This window comes from Polypterus senegalus, chromosome 2 (assembly GCF_016835505.1).
Source record: "Polypterus senegalus isolate Bchr_013 chromosome 2, ASM1683550v1, whole genome shotgun sequence".
Taxonomy (NCBI): domain Eukaryota; kingdom Metazoa; phylum Chordata; class Cladistia; order Polypteriformes; family Polypteridae; genus Polypterus; species Polypterus senegalus.
The window spans coordinates 50831968-50848101 of NC_053155.1; the positions used below are offsets into that span (position 1 = coordinate 50831968).

General features: G+C 37.2%; 1 protein-coding gene across 1 annotated transcript in view; it reads right to left on the reverse strand.

The window, feature by feature from the left end:
- The window catches only part of LOC120522898, a 53964-nt gene that overhangs the window by 11009 nt on the left and 26821 nt on the right, over window positions 1-16134 (reverse strand). Inside the window, exons 2-5 of the mRNA XM_039743662.1 lie at window positions 12557-12892; window positions 7397-7444; window positions 4060-4179; window positions 3193-3233 (exon numbers count right to left, since the gene is read on the reverse strand). Of these exons, the coding sequence (XP_039599596.1) occupies window positions 3193-3233; window positions 4060-4179; window positions 7397-7444; window positions 12557-12892 (545 nt within the window). The remainder of the gene's footprint in view (window positions 1-3192; window positions 3234-4059; window positions 4180-7396; window positions 7445-12556; window positions 12893-16134) is intronic.

Here is a 16134-nt window from a genome sequence, read left to right on the forward strand (position 1 = left end):
TTAGTCCTAAATGTACTTCCCTTGGAGGCACGGTGGTGCAGTAGGTATCGCTGCTGCCTCGCAGTTAGGAGACCTGAGTTCGCTTCCTGGGTCCTCCTTGCGTGGAGTTTACATGTTCTCCCCATGTCTATGTGCGTTTCCTCCGGCTACTCCGCTTTCCTCCCACAGTCCAAAGCCATGCAGGTTAGATGCATTGGCGATTCTAAATTGTCCCTAGTGTGTGCTTGGTGTGTGTGCCCTGCCCGGGGTTTGTTTCCTGCCTTGCGCCCTGTGTTGGCTGGGATTGGCTCCAGCAGATCCCCGTGACCCTGTAGTTAGGATATAGCTGGTTGGATAATGGATGGATGGATGTACTTCCCTTTAAATTCTATCTGTGACCTTGAATATGTGATTCGCTATTTAGTTGAAAGAATTCTGCTGGATCTCCTTTCAAGACTAAACAGGTTTTATTCTCTGAGTCTGAAAGAAGAAGACATGTCCTTAAGTGCTAGAATGTACTGCAGCATGATTACTGGAATTGCATACAATATTCCAGTTGCGGTCTCTGTAGTGCATTATATACAGTAGTATGAGCATAATATCCTTTATATTGAACAGTTTTTACAGTATCAACTTTTTATTTGCCTTTTCAATTGCTTCTGGACATTGCTTAGATGATGACAAAATTGTGTCAACATAAAGCCCTAAGTCCTTTTCAGTGGTTGCTTCCTGTAAAATATGTCTGCCGTCTCAGATTTATAATTGATGTTCCTTTTGGCCATGTGTAGCATAACACTATAACTGCATTTTTCAAGTGTTTGCCCAGTTCTGAAGCTCACCCAAGTCTTTCTGAATCGTTTTGCTGCCTGCTCAGTATCATCCATTGCTCCAATTTTAGTATCATCTGTAAATTTCACAAGTTTACTATCTCTATCAAAATCTAGTTCATTAAAGTAAACCAGAAATAGTAATAGCTTCAGGACAGCCCTTTAAGAGACCCGCTCCATGGAGTAGTCTCCTCTTCTTTGTACTCTGTGCCTGCTGACAGTTAACCAACTTGTGATTCACGTTTGCAGGTTACCTCTGATGCCTGCAGCTTTTAGAATGAATCTTCGTGTGCTGATGATTATGATCAGTGAGGAAACTGCTAAACCTCAGTAATCTGCAGTTCATAAACCACGGTGCAAAACAGACCATCTGACATTTAGGCCATGTTATTTTATTTAACCAAAACCACACAGAGATTCTGTGATGTATTCTTTGACGACCACAGAACGGTCATTCTGCTCTACTTTTCAAGATGTTTGAGAAATAGCTTTGACAGTCAGTATTTGAAAATATGTTTTAAAAGTCTGAAAAAGGTTCCCATGCGTCATTCAACCATTCTGAGCTCCAGTAGAGTGGAAGTCCGAAAGATAAAAAAGGAAGTGACTGCTAGAAGCTGGTTGTCTACAACTTTAGTGAATATCAGAAGCTATTGTTTCTCATGTAACATTACCTGTCTGAAAGTAAAAAAAATGTCCTTAATAAACCTCTCATTTTAGAGTTGATTCTGTCATAGATCTATGATATTAGTAATGATTTTTTATTGAATTTCACTTTTTTATATAGGCATTACTAATAAAATGACAATGAACTGTGCACAAGCCTTTTCTGTTGTGTATGAAATTTAGGCATTGGTCTTACAATGCTTTAATATACAGTAACATATGAAGTGAGAACCAGAAAGCAGAACTAGCAATTGAGATGGAATCAGAATCAATATGCAATTGGTTTTTTACATAAAAATATTCTAAATATAAATCTAGAGGCACCTTTATGGTTTTCATGGCAGCCCTTCTTTTTATTGCTGTCAGGTTGAGGTCAATGGAATGAACACATTTTATTTTGTATAACACCTTCCTATAGTGAATGTCAAACCAAAGCTTGAAAAGTGTACAGTTGTTTATGTGTAATTCTTCCACATGAAGCCTGAAAACTATGAGAACTGATTCAGATCATTTATGTTAGGTAGAATGCCTAGTGGGTGCTGGCCGGTCTTGTGGCCTTGGAACCCCTGCAGATTTTGTTGTTTTTTTCTCCAGTCGTCCTCCCTGGTCATCAGACCTTACTTTATTCTTTGTTAATTAGTATTGCCTAAGTTTATTTTTTCTTTTTTCTTTCTTCATCTTGTAAAGCACTTTGAGTCACATCATTTGTATGTAAATATGCTATGTAAATAGATGTTGTTGTTGTATACTTTTTTCTATAGGGCAAGGAAGGTTAAGGCTGACACTGTATGTCAGATTGGGAATAAACTGAAAAGACTGTGGTTTAAAGCCCAATAAATTAGATACCTTGCCACAAAAAAAAAAAATGGAGCAGCCAATACAACCAACATCATCACATAGTATTGTTAAACCAACACTTACATACTAATTTTGACTGTGTCGGCTCCTCCACTGTGCATAGCTTTCTTTTTAATACCAGCCCTATCTATGAAATGCCAAACTGCAAATGCAATATGTCTTGCATACACTATGTTCAGATCTTAGGTAGCCTGTTCAGCAAGATTGATCTAATATCTCTCTCTATCCAAAAATGCCACATTCAGTGGTCAATAGAACATCTTGCTAGTAGACATCGCCATTCTGAGTGAGTCACAGTCAAGACACAGAAGGTTAATGACCTGTTTCAGTCCAGTAAGGGTCTTCAGATGCACTCACCTTTCTTTTTCTTCACTCTATTTAGTGTACATGTGCTAAAACACTTCCCACTCTTTTGAACCAGAGTACAAGTTTAAAATCCTAGCTATAGAAAGACCGGATCCATTACAAAATAAATGCAGGTATGGAGACACAGTCACATGCTGAGCTTACTAGCTTGTTCTGGTCAAACTGTTTTAATTCGGCATGTATTATCACTTACTCTTGACACACTGTGATCTCAATACACTTTTCTACTGATGCAGAATTTGATATATATTTTTTTAAGTTATGCAGAAAACTAAACTCAAGACTGTTATATTTATATCCATTTAAAATGTGCCTGTTAAAAGTCTATAAAAATGCAGTCACATTATACTTTGAAGCTCTAAAAATTTGAGTACTATAATACACTCAAAATATGTCTGTTTACCTCCTTTAAGGTACCTCCTTAATTTTTTATGTATTCTTGATGATACGTATTTTGCACAGTGCTGTACATTAGTTAAAATTTTAAATTCTTACTCACCTTCTGTAGATGAAGCACATCCTTCTGTGATTTGGATCTTTCTGAATTAAAAAATAGATTACAATTTGATTAGAACCTTGAATATAATGCAATGCTGTCATCATTGTTATCATTTTCTAAATACACATATGTTTTATGACAACAGTATAACATCCATCCATCCATCCATTTTCTAACCCGCTAAATCTGAATACAGGGTCACGGGGTCTGCTGGAGCCAATCCCAGCCAACACAGGGCACAAGGCAGGAACCAATCCTGGGCAGGGTGCCAACCCACCGCAGGACACACACAAACACACCCACACACCAAGCACACACTAGGGCCAATTTAGAATCGCCAATCCACCTAACCTGCATGTCTTTGGATTGTGGGAGGAAACTGGAGCGCCCGGAGGAAACCCACGCAGACACGAGGAGAACATGCAAACTCCACGCAGGGAGGACCCAGGAAGCGAACCCGGGTTTCCTAACTGCGAGGCAGCAGCACTACCACTGCGCCACCGTGCCGCCCTACAGTATAACATATTAACCTAAATTACAGTTACAACAATGTACGTCACTGTGGAGTGATGCAGTGGTAGCGCTGCTAGTGCTGCACAGTAAGGAGAACAGGGTTTGCCTCCCAGGGCTCCATCCAAATTGTAGATAAGCACATTTATCGTAGCCTATAAATGGTCCAATACCTCCACTTTGATAAACACCATTCTTAGACTTTTTCTCATAAAGATGCTTAATTTCAGCTCTGCTTAAAACATAAGGATAAATGCAGTCCAGCCCCTAGAAGTGTTTGTCAACTGCTTTATAGGTTACCACTAAAATATTTAAATATTTTCTCCTAAAATGTTAATTTTAAAATGTCTTCATTACCTTTGTTTCTTTGGATGCAACGACATAGTATAAACAGAAATATAAAGCATAGTAATCCAGAAGATGCACATATGTAGATGGGAATATAACCATTATCAGTGTAGCCATCATGTTCATTAGCTGTAACAGAATACATAAATATATTAGAAGCAGAATATTATTTATCAGAATTAGCATATTAGAAACAAATTAATTCTTTTTTTTTAAATTATGCTTGCCTGTATAGTCATCAAATACTAATTAATAAAATAGCAAAAGTAATAGTAATTCCTACCTTTACAGCTGCTAGTTGAAGAATCTTTTACACAATATATTTGTTTAATTAAAATTCTGTATACATGAATATAACCAATCGGTGTAAAATTATAGCCAAGAAATTAGAGGAAACTGTAAAAATGAGTTATAAATTGATGCTCTGTGGACCGTGGAAATCGTCACTTAGGGGCTAATTAATACCAAATATATTGCAGTTCTCTATTTTTCATTAGAAATGTGTTCTTCAGTTAAATGCTCAATTGTTTTAGAATCTTTTGAAAGATTTGTTACGGAGTACTTTCACGCTTACCAATAAAGGTTAACAGGTAGCTGTTACATTGGCACAGCCGCCCTTTTGCACAAGGCAGAAATCTTCTTAACTATCAAACATTAGTGGATGTTTTTGTGCCTGCCATGTCCGCCACAGGTAATGTGGAATTAGGATTTGATCCAAGGGAGGAACCACATACTGTAAATAGCCACCGCATACAAGCAATGCAGAAGATTCTTTTTAAACGGCTATTCTTTTAATTAAGACACCTTTCTGCTGTTATGTTTTGCTTTCATATTTTTTGCATTCATATTTGCCTATTTTAACTTATTTCCTAGTGTTTATGGGTTCAAAGAACCAAATTTTGCTATTAGTTTTTTTTTTTTTTAAAGTAATTTTCCAAAAGTTAGTTATTTATTGCCCTTGATGCCATCTTTGTTTTCACAGGCACCACCAAGATGTGGCTCCCAATTACAAGGGATGTGGTTGTGGAGATTGTGAGATTTGATATTGTTATTAAAATGTTTTTACAGGTGTACACTGGAGGCCATGTTCCAATAATCTCTGGATATTACTGTAAGAGTTCTTTTCTAGTACTTCTGACACTTTCTCCTGTCCTTGACTTTGATTTCTGATTTAGTGTTTTGGTTTAACAAATGATAACTGCCTCTTGGTATAGACTCTGGGCTTTTGCCATTCCTTTTCCTGATCTTCTCCATTATTCAGAAAGTTTGTCCATTTTTCATATTAAACATAACATTTGCATTAAGATTGTCAAGACTGTATAACAAGCAACAAACAATCTGCTCAAGCATAAGATTGCATTGTATTCTATAATAGGCATGAAAAAGGATATAATTGTGCATGTGTCTGCATGTCAATTCATTTTGGAATGAAGTTGTTAATTGGAAAAAAAATCAAAACACGACTTGTTTCTTGTCATGTGTAGACTCTTTGTTGATCTGTGAGACATGTCTTTTGGTTATTATGGTAGTATGATCAACGCTTTGCTGACAGTTCTTGGGGATTGCTATCCTAAACATGCATCAGAGACAAAACACTACTTGGTATATTTTCCCACAATGCAAATCCTCAGCTTCATCTGTAGAGATCAAGTTATACAAAAGAATTGCCACATGGGTCATTTTCCCACAGAAAATAATACAGTAAATATGCAGCATATGGCTTTTTGTGTGTCTTTGCTCAGAAAATACACATTACGCTAATTCACAATGATTCAAATGCAGTTGATAAAATATAATTGATTTTTACCGGTGTGCTTGCTGACTACCTGTGTTATGTAGCTGCAGAAAAAATGCAGTTCAATGCATTAGTGTGAAGATTTAGGAAGCAAAATATCTCCACCACAAAACAACTTTAAAATTAGTCCCAAAAATATTTCCTATTGAAAATTTTAGCATCAGCTTCACAAAACTGTACTTGAAATTAAACTTCATTTATTCACCCATCACTACTCTTTAGAAAAAAATATGCAAGGTTCACTGTTTTACAATTTTTTTCGAAAACCATATATTTTAAATAAAAAAATATATATATTTCCAGGTTAGTTCAGAGGCTGGCTGGCTAATACTCTAAATTCACCACAAATAATGGCAGAAGGTGCCAGACATCTTCTAATAGTTCTTCGTTTGCATGTTCATCTCCCATTATAGGGTTATAGTGGTGTAATTGGAATTTTTAAAAAATTTTTTCCATTGACTTTCTTTAAGTGTTTAAAGTACGCATCATTCCTGGGGTTATTTAACCCATAAAATTCTATTCTGATGTTTATTTTTAGTTAAAAGCGTTTCTGTTTATTTTCTAGATATGGTTTTGAGAAAGGATAGCACTGACTTTTTACTTACAAACTTCACTTAGGTTCTGAGTCACATTTTGTCTGCAAATCCTGAATCAAAAAGAAATATTTCTGCCTTTCTGCGAAGGCAGTTACAACATATAGGGTCAATGTTGTCAAATGTACAGAATTCAGTGAAAATCCCATACTTCTGAAATATATTTTCACTGATTTCTTTCTAAGAATTGTTAAGCATTCCAACCTGTTTGCGAGAAATGAAACATTCTTTCACTTTTGTGTTAATTCTGTATTAGTACAATGGAATATTTATAAAAATCATTTAACACTTTTATTGAAGGAGCCATTGAATGCATTATGTAAAGAGTTCATTTTTGCCAAAGTGTTCAGTTTATTTGAGGCAGGGCTCTGTAAGGCTCTAATCTATATTCTGTACAGTATTTGTTGTTGAGGGCAATTCTATGTAATACATCCATCCATTATCCAACCCGCTATATCCTAACTACAGGGTCACGGTGGTCTGCTGGAGCCAATCCCAGCCAACACAGGGCGCAAGGCAGGAAACAAACTCCGGGCAGGGCGCCAGCCCACTGCAGTGTGTAATACATACTGTAGAATTTAAATTTCCATGTACCACATAAGCTAATTCATTTTATTTTTAAAATTATAGCACCTTTTCCTGGACCTTCCACAGAACCTGACTTAAAGCCAGGGAGATGCTTGAAAACTGGATGTAGAAGTTCATTACACAGTTCATTTAGTGGACAGAAACCTCACGTCTGTGAGTCTGCCCTGATTAACACCTAATTACACACAATTACAAAATTCTAACTTTAGGTTAAATGCTATGTCTGGTCTTCCTTTGCTTTTACCCTTGATTATTTTGAGTGAACTAAAATGCTAATCTAGGGAATAAATATGAGAAAGTTGAAAAAACAAGTTTTATTATTAAGCATTTCAAGATAGACGTAACAGTGATAATAATGATAATATATTACTTGAAGTGGAACTTGAATTAGATGTCACTGGAGGTGAAGAAGTAATATCTGAAAAAAAAGTAAAAAATGTTATAGATATTAGAGGGGTTAGAGTTATGAAGGCTAAAAACAGGCATACTTATAAACAAAGAAACATGGCAAGAACCATCACCAAGTGCAGTACATATGTAGTATTTAGCTGTGGTTGCCTTAAATCTAAACAACTGAATACGTTTTAAAGGCCCTATATATGACCTGGCTACCCTTCAAACTGTCCTTTCATTATACTTACAGTCTAAAGAGGTTTATTACAAAAAAAGGGAAAAAGAAACCTACCCTTAGTCAATGCCTTCAAACCTTTCAATATCTGCATTAATATATTGCAGCCGAATTAAAGTAGCCTGAACTAAAAAATCTTCTACAGACTAGCTTTAAGTTGCTCTTTACCTATATGAAAATGAAACATGTTGCTATATACCACAGATATGTGAAGATGTTGTTCAATATAATGTAATGTTTATGTGGTTACAAGATTTTTAAGATTATATCTGAAATATAAGGAAACATATTTCCCATATTTATTTATGTTGTAACAAACACATTTCCAAATATGTTGTGAATAAGACATGAAATATCCTGTGTGCCCTGACCCATGGAAGATCATCCCTGTCTAATCTTTTTACCTGGAAACATCTAAACACCGTCTTCCCAGTGATTCCAGTTTGCTGTAATTTGTACTTCCTGTAACTCACTAAAAACAGTTCAAGTCAGTAGCTCTGCCAGCAACTTACAACCTTATTACTTATGCTATTTTCTAGTAAGTTTACAATTTGTGCTGTATCACAGTGAGAGTTGGTTAAGGATAGATCTCAACATAAGAAACACCAATGAGATATCTATTGGATGGTATTTTCAAAGCCAGGTTATTATTTTTTTTAAATATACTGCAATATAGAAAAATGACCAATATCTTAAAAAATAAAATATACTATTCCTTGTATATTTAAATAAATTAATAAATATATTTTTATATTTTTGGGAAATTATGATGACATATTCAAAAATGGTAATAATTTACATATTTTACTATACATTTAGGTATACCCCAAGATATTTTTTATAATATATATACAACCCTAATTCCAATGAAGTCGGGAAGTTGTGTAAGATGTAAAAAAAAAAACAGAATACAATGATTTGCAAATCCATTTCAACCTATATTCAATGGAATACACTACAAAGACAAGATATCTAATATTCAAACTGATAAACTTTATTGTTGTTTTGCAAATCTTCACTCATTTTGAATTTGATGCCTGCAACACGTTCCAAAAAAGCTGGGATGGGGCAGCAAAAGACTGGGAAAATTCACCTGTGGAATGTTCAAAACAGGTGTTTTATGAACAGGTTAATTGGAAACAGGTGTTTGTCATGATTGGGTATAAAAGGAGCATCCCCAAAAGGCTCAGTCGCTCACAAGCAAGGATGGAGCGAGGTTCACTACTTTGTGAACAACTGCATGGGCAAACAGTCCAGCAGTTTAAGAACAACGTTTCTCAACGTACAATTGCAAGGAATCTAGGGATTTCATCATCTACTGTCCATAATATCATCAAAAGATTCAGAGAATCTGGAGAAATCTCTGCATGTAAGCGGCAAGGCCGAATACCAACACTGGATGGCCGTGACCTTCGATCACTCAGGCGGCACTGCATTAAAAACCGGCATCATTCTGTAAAGGATATTACCATGTGGGCACAGGAATACTTCAGAAAACCATTGTCAGTTAACACAGTTCGTCGCTACATCCACAAGTGCAAGTTAAAACTCTACCATGCAAAGCGAAAGCCATATATCAACAACACACAGAAACGCCGCCGGCTTCTCTGGGCCCGAGATCATCTGAGATGGACTGATGCAAAGTGAAAAAGTGTGCTGTGGTCTGGCGAGTCCACATTTCAAATTGTTTTTGGAAGTCATGGATGTCGTGTCCTGCGGGCCAAAGAGAAAAAGAACCATCCGGATTGTTATCAAAGTTCAAAAGCCAGCATCTGTGATGGTATGGGGGGGGTGTTAGTGCCCATGGCATGGGTGCACATCTGTGAAGGCATGATTAATGCTGAAAGGTACATACAGGTTTTGGAGCAACATATGCTGCCATCCAAGCGACGCCTTTTTCAGGGACATCCCTGCTTATTTCAGCAGGACAATGCGAAGCCACATTCTGTATGTGTTACAACAGGGTGGCTTCGTAGTAAAAGAGTGCGGGTACTAGACTGGCCTGCCCTGCAGTCCAGACCTGTCTCCCACTGAAAATGTGTGGCGCATTATGAAGCGCAAAATACGACAACGGAGACCCGGACTGTTGAGCAACTGAAGTTGTACATCAAGCAAGAATGGGAAAGAATTCCACCTACACAGCTTCAACAATTAGTGTCCTCAGTTCCCAAACGCTTATTGAGTGTTGTTAAAAGGAAAGGTGATATAACACAGTGGTAAACATGTCCCTGTCCCAGCTTTTTTAGAACGTGTTGCAGGCATCAAATTCAAAATGAGTGACAATTTGCAAAACAACAATAAAGTTTATCAGTTTGAACATTCGATATCTTGTCTTTGTAGTGTATTCAGTTGAAAATACGTTGAAAAGGATTTGCAAATCATTGCATTCTGTTTTTATTTACGTTTTACACAACGTCCCAACTTCACTGGAATCGGGGTTGTATATATATTCTTGTAGTATTTTATACCATATTTTAGAATATATGCATATACACAGTAATATAATTTAATATATTAAATATATAATTTTATTATATTTAATGTAATTTTGAAAATGTTTTAAGATGTATTTAATTTTTGTAAAGGTAACACAAAGTCGACAAAGTAAATAAAATGAAAGCAGTAATGTCAGTGGCATAACTGGAATTTGACGGCCCTAGTGTAAAAAAGCTCCATTTTATGAAATCAAATTAAATCCAATTACAAAATGACCATTATAAATGAGATGTGTCAATATATATATAATCATATATATATATATATATATATATATATATATATATATATACTAGCCATCCCCTGCGGCTTCATAGTACTGAAACACGACAGCTCCTTACTCATGAAGTCACGCTTTCCCCTCCCCTCGGCCCGCAGCCTCTCGCTTGGATTAGCACGAATGAATCTCCCCTGCAAGTGAACTATGATTCTTAGCGCGATGAGAGAAGTCGCAAAATCAACTGGAATGTTCAAGCAGATTCTAGAAAAAAACCTGATCTAAATCTGTTTTATACAGACAGACAGGCGTTGGATTTTATATATATATATAGATATAATCAGTAGTCACAATTAAGCTATATAGAGATCTGGGAATAATAACACCACTACCCTTTTCATTCTAATGTCAAGTAGGGAAACACGTGAACAATAACTATGAGTGAAATTAGAAAAATGTTTAGGGATTTCATCAAATTCTAAAAAAACGCATTGAAGTCAAGGGGGAAGGAGGAACTAAACTAGTTTTCAGTATACAATGATGGTGCAAATCTAATTTTAAATGTCCCTGGTGGCCATTTCATGACATTACATGCTAGACTGATTTTTGTGGCCAAACAAGTGATCTGAGATGTGAAGCCGCAATGCTGACCACTACACCACTGTGCCTCCCTGAAATAAAATTAAATGAATTAAATATCACAAAAGTCAGTTTCTTGTTAACAGGACCAGGAAACTTGAGTTTACTGAGGCTTGCCCCCTGCAGATTTGATAGCAAGTATTCACCTCCCTTAAACTGCTTCCAAATGCACAACACTAAACCACATGGATTCTTCACTCCTTCCTCTTTCCATCAACTGCACAGAACTCTGGGTAATACTGTTAAAGGGTTAGGCTTATATATTACGCAAATGTCACATACTAGCCCATACAAAAAGACATTACAATTACAAAAAATTTCTTTGGCAAAATTTGTCGACCAACACTAGTGAACAATAAAGTCTAAACATAATGCTAAACATAAACCATGAATGGGCCTGGGTGCGATTGCCCACCTGTGGTGTCTATATAAATGCTACTGAAAAGTGATGAGCTGGAGAAATGAATCCATGTTTACTTCATGTCATCTATTTCATACAGTCATTTGTGTCTTAACAATTTCTTTACATTTCTTGAATTCGTCAGTTTTCAGTTAAAGCTGCCTTATAGATTCAAACTTCTTTGTAAAAAACAAGTGAAATAGAAAATAGCAAGCAGTGTTTCATCACTAATTTGCTTTAACATCCTTTTTATTGCATAGTTTCTTTCTATTTTGAATTCCATCTGAAGACCCTTTACAATTTCAAAGCTATATTTACAAAGTCATTTTCATAGTTCATATCCAGGTAAGTTAATTGAATTGCTGTTTGTCACACAGTGTTTCAGAATGAATTACCCAACAGATTATTTTTTTCTTTTAAATTTGGAAACCTGGGTTGGATTCTCAGCTCCGTCACTTTCTGGACAGTTTGTATGCTGTCGCCTCCTGTGTGGGTTTTCTGTACATTCGTGTTGCCCCATTGTCGTGTCAAAAAGGCCAATTAAGAGTGAGTGTGGACATTCATACAGTATATAGAGTATGCATGGGTTTGCCCTGCAGTGGACTGGAGTCATGACTAAGTTTGTTCTCTGCTTTGTCCCTGATGCTGGCAGGACAGACTTCAGCTTCCTATGACCCTATAATGGAAGAGATGGCTTCAGAAAATGGAGAGCTGCATGAAAATTTAGGAACTGACATAGAATGTAACTACATCTTACAATCGCATTCATACTGATACAGTAAGTGCAGAAAAGGCATGCCATTTTCAAACATGGTTGATGGACTACACACAAGACTGGAGCCTATCCTGACAGTACTAGTCCATTGTACAGTACACATTAATTGAAATGAGCATAAATGTCATGTTATACTTAAGGTAAGTAAGCTGATGGAATATAATTTTATTTTTACCAGTATAAAAAAGTAAACAATAACCATGCAAAATCTGATTTTTAAAATTTGATTGTACCTTACAGTCATATTCATATTTATAAATGCAGAAATGATAATTGCAAAAATTGTGTTATATAAAGCACAACAGAACTTTTCAAACATTCTATATGAAAACGTTTGCCCCTATTTGCACTAAAATGAAATTATCAGAAACTCACCGTTGACACTGACAGCAATTGAATGGCTGATAACACTTTGTACTGAATTATTTGCAGTTGCTTTGCAGCGGTAACTCCCGGTGTCATTTACTGTAATACTTAAAAAAGTAAGAAAAAAGATCCCAGATGTGCCAGTTAACAGTCTCCACTCTGTCTTAAGTGAGTCTGTTTCATTTATTTCATTGCAGATGTTATCTTGAGCCACTTTACACCATCTCACGCTGGGTTGCTCACAGAAGTTTACTGAACAGTTTATTATGCCATTAGATAATTTGGTGAATCTCCATGAGGTGTTACGGGGCACTCGAATAGTCAACATGCAGGGCGATTCTTCACCTGAAAATGAAAACATAAAAAAAAAATTCAAAATTGCTAATAGCAGTCTAAACAATCTGCCTATTAACCACTCAAAAAATTACCCAAATATATTTTCATTTAAAAAATATTTGGACCGGTGGTATCCTTTATAGGCATTTTCAGTAACTGAGTTCTTCTGTGACCAAGCCCTTGATTCACTTGAGTTTCCTGGCCAGTTTAGTGGGTTGCCATCCCACTGCACAACAGCAACTGTAATCTTTATGCAAAATATGTAACATGCAAAGAAGAGTGATGGGGTGAAACGTTCTGGAATTCACAGGGCACCCCGTTGCTTGGATGTGCTTATTGCTTTGATGCAGTGCAAAGTGTGGTGCAATGGGGCATCTCACCACCTTATTGCTTCAAAGCAATCATAGCTTCATGGAGGGCATTATTTGGCAGCATGGCACACCAGGGTGATGGCTATGAAGGATGATGCAGTGAGAAGCGTGGTGCACTATCTTCACTGATAACTTTCTAAAGTATAAAATACTAACAGATTTGTAAGATGGTGCTAGTGCGTGTGGTTAACCAATCGGCTCAATTCATTGTCTGAGCTCCACCCACAATATTTGTGGTTTGAAGGAAAAATACATGCCCTGGAATAGGAGCTACAAAAAGGAACTACCTACCAGGTACTAATGGCCTGAGCTCCTGATATAGGAAAAATTGCCTGGTCCTTGAAAATCGTTTTTGCAGTGGGAAAGTCTGTTTTGTGATATCAATAAATTGTCAGCATTAAAATAATGAAGAGTTTTTTCTAAGGCGAATGCTGGAGTCGAGTATTCTAGAATTAAGCATAAACACAATGAATTTAAAGTCCAGAATGATCTATGCACCCTTTCAACTGTAGTGGTTAATGCTACTGGCACAATTTTAGGGACCTGGGTTCAATTGCAGCTTTGTTTGAGTGGAGTTTTATGTTATCCAGATTTGTTTCAGGTACTTTTTTTTTACTTTTCACATTTAAACTTGTACGTGTTAAGTTCATTTAAAATGAACAGCTGTGGATTTGCTTCCAGGGTTGGGTTATACCTTACACCTGATGCTGCTAAGATTAAGTCACAAAGACAAAGTGATGAACAAAATGCATTCATACAACAGATGGAAAGGTGGTTAGCTTGAAAAAGTATTGCAATTTGTTTTTAAAAAGTAGATTTCTTACACAGAAATTACCAAATAAATACATTCTCATACCCTTTTAATCCATTTCAGAGTAACTTCTACAAAAACCTATCCCAGGAGAATTTGAGTTAAGCAGAAAACATCTTAGGGAGGTGTCAGTTTATTGCAGGGTATTTACATTCAAACTCCCACAAAGGACCAACACTGAGAATCCAGTCAGCCTAAAGCACACACCTTTGAGTCTATGGAAGAAGAAACCTACATAAACTCTAGGAGAACTTACTAATTTTACATCGACAATGTCCAGGTGCAAGAGTTTGAACCCTGGACTTTGGCTATGTGAGACATTAACTAAATCCACAGTGCCACATATAATTGTAAACTAATACATAAATAGTTCAGCTAAATAGAAGGCAGCACATTGACAAAGTAGTTTGCATTCTAGTGTACAGCATGTGGGAGATATTTTGGTTCCCTGCTGAGGTGCTAGCTGTGAGAAGCCGGCAGGACCTTTCTGGTAGTCTTGCTCTGTGATCTACTGTTATAGATTACTTCCCCATTACAATGACATAATCTTTGGATGAGTGATGTCATTAAATCAGTCCAATTTGAGTAACTGTGTATGTCCAAAAGTGGCATAGTGATTGACTGCCACCCTACCCAAGTGTAGCTCCAGCCTCTGGGTTCATTATTGAAGAAATAATCTCCTCCTTCCAACAACTCTATCTGGAGAAAATGACTTAAGAAAACAAGGATAGATATGGGAGATTTTTTGACTCCTTTTTTCTGATAAGTAGCAGTCATTGTCTGAAAATGAAGGGATGGACTGAAAAAACTAAAATAATATTCAAAGTTTGGTTCCACTACTAAAAGAAAATCTAACACTGGTTAAGCAAAAAATGTAAAAGCAATTTAACTAAAGAGAGTAATATTATGCATGTAGTGTCAGGGATGCCAGGGGCCATGACCCGGCTGGGACGTCATGAGGGACCGGATGTGGGTCTGCGCCCACCCTGGATCACGTGGGGGTAGCCTTCCTGGTTGCTCTGGGGGCCACGGGTACAGGGCATGGAAGCTCCACCCTGTAGGGGCCCGTGGTCACCGCCAGGAGGCGCTCCAATGCCTTGGGGACCTGTTACCCCAGCACTTCCACCACACCAGGAAGTGCTGGGGGGAAGACTTTGGAGGATACCCGGAGAGCTACCAGGAGAACAGCCGACACTTCCGCCACGCTGGGGCGTGGCCAACAGGGGAGTGTCGGAAGCACCTGGAGCTCATCCGGGTCATGTATAAAAGGGGCCGTCTCCCTTCATTCGAGGCTGGAGTCGGGAGGAGGAAGGACGAAGCACAGAGGAGGTGTGGAGGCGGCCCGAAGAAAGGCATTTGTGGCCAGGACTTTGGATTTGGGGTATTGTGCACTGAACTGGGTCTGAGTGACCATTGACTGGGGTCTGTGTGACCTATAGAATAATTGTAAATAGTGTATATAATAAACGTGTGGTGGTGAAAAACAACATGTCCGCCTGTCTGTGTCCGGGTTGGCTCCACAGTAGAAATGTTTGTTTAATGTTGCCTTCCATGGTATAAAAAGGACCAGCAGTAGAAGATGTGAAGAGAAGATGATTCTGTGGTCATACCTCTTTTCTAACATGTCAAGAAAACTGAAGCACCACAGTCTTACTTACTATTATTGACACCCAATACAGCTTTACAAAATTCATGAAGGTATCGATAAAGTTAATCCAACTGAATTCTTTCATTGAAATAATCCATCACATACTCAAGGATGCTGTTGGAAATTATGGGATAAAGCTCAGTATGGAAGTCTAGATGTGGAAATCTACCAAGCAAGCTTCCAAGTCATGTAGTTGAAGTGAAAAACTTAACATCTGTAAACAAATGATATTTACACAATTTACCAATCAGCTAACCACACACAAATAGATTAGATTAATTCTCTTGGTGTTGAAAGGCACATAAGTTATCAAAAGTTGGCCTCCATCTGTTCCTGTTTTGAGCTACGTGTTCTGCTTCACCCCATGTTAGGTTCATCTCTTTCAGCTCATTTGCCACAGTTTGCCTCCAGGTTGTTTTAG